Here is a 4,490-nt window from a genome sequence, read left to right on the forward strand (position 1 = left end):
AGAATTGTTAGAAGAATGATGAAGACAGGTGAAGAAACAGGCGGGTATGCAAGGGGTTAAGGGAATACAAGTTGTTATTGTTAAGTGCCATGGAGTTGGGTTCAACTCACAACCATCCTGTAAAGGGTTTCTGAGACTTTTAAATCATGCAGGAACAGAAAGCCTTATCTTTCTCCCAAGGAGCCACTGGTGGGCTTGACCCACTGACTTTGTGGTTTGCCATCCAGTGCTTATCCTACGGAACCACCATGCTCCCCAGTGCAGAAAGAGGTAAAAAGTGATATATACAAAAACTTGAAACAACAGTGTTCTGTGGGTAGATACATGGGCAAAGACACAGGCTGAATGGGCATGGGAGGAAGAGTAGGAGTACACCCACAAATATATAAGAGCTTGACAGAGGATATTCGTGCATGGGTATTTGCCTTTCCTGTTCCAAACACAACTATGAATGTGGTGGAACACACAGCATGCAAAATGATGAAGACTTCTTAGTTATTATCAAACATCATAAGGCAATGAATTGCTGGGCCTCAGGGCTCAGGACCATAATTTCAGGGGACATCATGGTCAACAACATAGTCCCCAAAGGCAATATTCTATTTTGATGAATAGCGACTGGGACCTTAAAAACTCAGGAGGGCCATCTAAGGTGAAACTATTGATCTCTCCATGTGTAGTGGAAAGGAGAGTGATGAAAACTGAAGACACTTGGAATCAATTAGTCCAAAGGACTAATGGAACATGTGATCATCACCTCCACAACCCTGAGACCAGAAGAGCTAGATGGTACCAGGCAATGACTACCAACTGCTCTGAAAGGGCTCACAGAAGTTTCCAGATAAGAGTGGGAGAAAATGTGGAACAAAACTCAAAATTATTAAAAAAAAAAAAAAAAGAGCCAACTTACTGGTCAGAAGCAGACTGAGGGAAGCTGAGACTATGGCCCTTGACCAGCCATCAGGTCTGGAAAAGAACTCACCTTCGTCACCCAGTTTTCAGTCAAGCAACAGATAGGTATATAGGAGCCACAACACACTAGTAACGTACACTCACCATAGAATGATCAATCATTCAAAATCAAAAGGGCAACATTTACCTAAGGACAAAGTTGAGAAGGGATGGGAACCACAGGGAGGAAACGGGATAGCTGTTGCTTTAGGGAGGGGATGGAATCATTGAGATGAAACAAAGTGTATGATGTGTTGAATGTAAAATTGATGATCTTGTCTACAAACATCCACTCAATTCACAATAGTTTAAAAAAAAAAAATGTGGCAAAATCTCATTATCTTCTACTCTCATTTTCCCACAAACTTTTTGAAGTCCCCTCACACATTAAGATTCTGAAATCTCCAAGTTCTTGTATATTTTTTTTTCAACAGTATAAACTTCTTTGTAAGCTAAAAACAGTATAGGAAAGCACTACAGAAAAGAAATTTAAATTGAGAGTAAGGTTCAAGCTTTTCTAAATATGACCGAATAACCCCCTTATAGAGGCGTATCTGCAAGTAATGAAACGGAAACAACTACTAAGAAATGATTTTCCTCAGATATTTTTATCTACCATGGACTCTTAAAGGAAATGGAAATTTAAAAAATATTCATTCTGCTTAGATTGAATCACTAAACAGGAATTCGATTTATATCAGCTGTCATAATTTTTTCAAATTAAAAATAGACAAATGTATCCATATCAGTTATATAACAGAATAAGAGCTATAAAACACTTTTTATGAAATTGAAATCAGAAGCAAGGCTGTAAATAACCTGAAATGGTATCAGAATATTTGAATAAACTTATTTTAAATAGAAACATCACCATGTTACACACATATCTGTTAAATGCAACGGACCAATCCATCATTCTCATTCTGAGCTTTTTTTCTATTTTTCTGAGTCTAATTTAGTTATTTGCTAAACAAGTATTTATTTACAAAGTGACCACTATTTACCAGGCACAATTCTGGGTACTGAGAAAATAGTGGTGAGCAAAGAGACAAGATCTCTGTCCCAAATAATTTCAAGCAGTTAAAAAGAGCTGTGAGAAATAAAACAGAGGAATAGTGACACTGGCCATTTACAGATATAAGAATTATACCTACTGAAACATCTTAACTCTGTAACGAGTAAAACACTGTTCAAGTTAAGTGCTTACATGGTATTTTGATAACACTCTAACTAGGTTCAATATTGTAGGTATTTTACTTATCACAAAAATGGATCAAAACCATGTAACATTTACTTTTTGAAAGTCTGTAAAATTCTCTACCAATATTTAAAAAAAAACTTTAACTTTATATAAATAAAATGTCACCCTTATACCTTCACTTTTCCTTAACACATCCATCATACAAGTATTATGATTAGAAGCATTCATTGCTGAAGATGACAATAAATTGGCATTAGAACCAGGTGGTGCTCTAGGATCTGGGTTGTTCTTCATGGAAGTCCCTTTAAGAGCTGTATGTTCCATTTTTGCACTGTTTACTGTATCATGGATCTGTGAAAAAGAGAGCAGGTTACTGCAACTATCCATGCTCTATACATAATGAGCAAGCAATAAGACTTAATACTTAACATACATTTGAAATAAAAGCTGACTAAAATATAAAACATTTTAAAATTATATCCTTAAATTCTATACAATTATTCCTTAAGTTTTATAATAGGTTAAGAAAAAGTTTTACAATAATTTATACAAATGATTTCTTTTTATTTAATCAGTATGCTAAAAGACCAGTTTTAAAAGGTAAAAAAAATCTATTCTCTTTATTAAGGAGCTCTGGTAGCGTAGTGGTTACGAATCGGGCTGCGAACCTTAAGGTCAGTGGTTCGAAACTACCAGCTGCTCCGCGGGAGAAAGATGAGGCTTTCTACTCCCATAAAGATTTACACCCTCGGAAACCCTGTACAGGGTCGCTATGGGTCGGAACCGACTCGATGGCACTTAACAACTTAACAACAACAAAGTATTATAAGTAAATACTTCTTATATAACACAGGAGACAGCACCAACACTAACTGCGGTTAGTTTTCTGGTCAATTGTCTTAAAAAAAGGTTAGATATATATACTAAAGATCAAATGACACCTAAAAATGAAACTTTGGTTCTATGGAACCTTCAAGCAAATGAATCATTCTTTGTAACAGAGTTTTCCATATGGTGGTGACTGTGAGCCGTGGAGTCTGATTCATAGCTACCCGGTATAGGGTTTCTGAGGAGCATGTGGTGAGCTGGAACCACCAACCTTGTGGTTCATAGTTCAGTGCTGATCCTACAGTGTCACACCAGGAGTCTGGGCTCCTTATGATATGTTGTCACTGTTGTTATTAAGTGCCGTCGAGTCAGTTCCTACTCATAGCGACCCTGTATAGGGTTTCTGAGGAGCAGCTGGTAAGATTGAACCACTGATCTTCTGGCTCAAACTGACCTTGTAGTCTAGTGCATTATCTCACAGTGTCACACCAGGACTCCTTATAGATATGTTGTTGTTGTTGTTAAGTACCGTGGAGTCGGTTCCAACTCATAGTGACCCTACAGGGGGCTTCCAAGGCTGTAAATCTTTATGGGAGCAGAAAGCCACATCTTTCTCCAGTGGAACCTCTGGTAGTTTCGAACTGGTAACCTTCAGGTTGGCAGCCCAACTTGTAACCACTATGCTACCAGAGCTCCTTCCTTATATATATAGATATATTTAATACACACACACAGGGGGGTTTCAAGAAGTTTGTGGGGGGAAAAATCATTATCTTTTAATTCCATTTTTCATGAACTTTTAGAAGGTTTCTTGTGCATATCAATATTTTTTACCATTAAACGCTTTGAAGAATAATTTTCCTAATTTTATCCCTGTTTTCTTGAACGCATTAAACGTTTTATAATTCAAGTCAATGTGAGCATCTGTCTTATGTAGCAATACCTACAGGCTGGTCTTGGAACCAGAAGGTCAGCAGTTCAAACCCACCAACTGTTGCTTGGAAACACTGTGCAGGGTTGCTATGAGTCAGAAGTTCATAGCAACTTCACAACACTTCACAACAACAATAGGTAAACTAGGGAGCGCTCATGGTCCATACAATAAATAAGGGTCTGCGAACCACAAGGTCCACAGTTCAAGCCCAGCAGTCGCTCTGCAGGAGAAAAATGAGGCTTTCTGCTCCCAAAAACATTTACAGCCTCTTAGAAACCCTATACAGGCTCACTATGAATCTGAGCCAACTTAACAACAACAGGGAAACTGAACCATGAAAGTGATCTGGCTTCATTCAAATTCTCCAGTACTGCTGCTCTTTTTAGTTACCTGCTTTTTATTACTTTTTTCTCCACCTTTATTATTAACTATATTTTCCCAAGACGCTAAGATACTGGTCCCATAGTATGCTCCATCCTTCCCTTCTAAGTGGTGGTGACAGTGCTACTGTTAATGACTGATGCTGACAATGACAGCCACAACTATTTATGGGCATTATGCGCCAGCATTGTGCTA

The 4,490-nt window shown here is 37.9% G+C and overlaps 1 protein-coding gene across 1 annotated transcript in view; it reads right to left on the bottom strand.

Annotated features, from left to right (window-relative positions):
• Positions 1–4,490, bottom strand: part of HCFC2 (host cell factor C2) — a 56,809-nt gene that overhangs the window by 14,197 nt on the left and 38,122 nt on the right. The window contains exon 10 of the mRNA XM_006871119.1: positions 2,326–2,503. Within this exon, the coding sequence (XP_006871181.1) occupies positions 2,326–2,503 (178 nt within the window). The remainder of the gene's footprint in view (positions 1–2,325; positions 2,504–4,490) is intronic.

This window comes from Chrysochloris asiatica, unplaced genomic scaffold, assembly GCF_000296735.1.
Source record: "Chrysochloris asiatica unplaced genomic scaffold, ChrAsi1.0 scaffold00160, whole genome shotgun sequence".
Lineage (NCBI taxonomy): Eukaryota > Metazoa > Chordata > Mammalia > Afrosoricida > Chrysochloridae > Chrysochloris > Chrysochloris asiatica.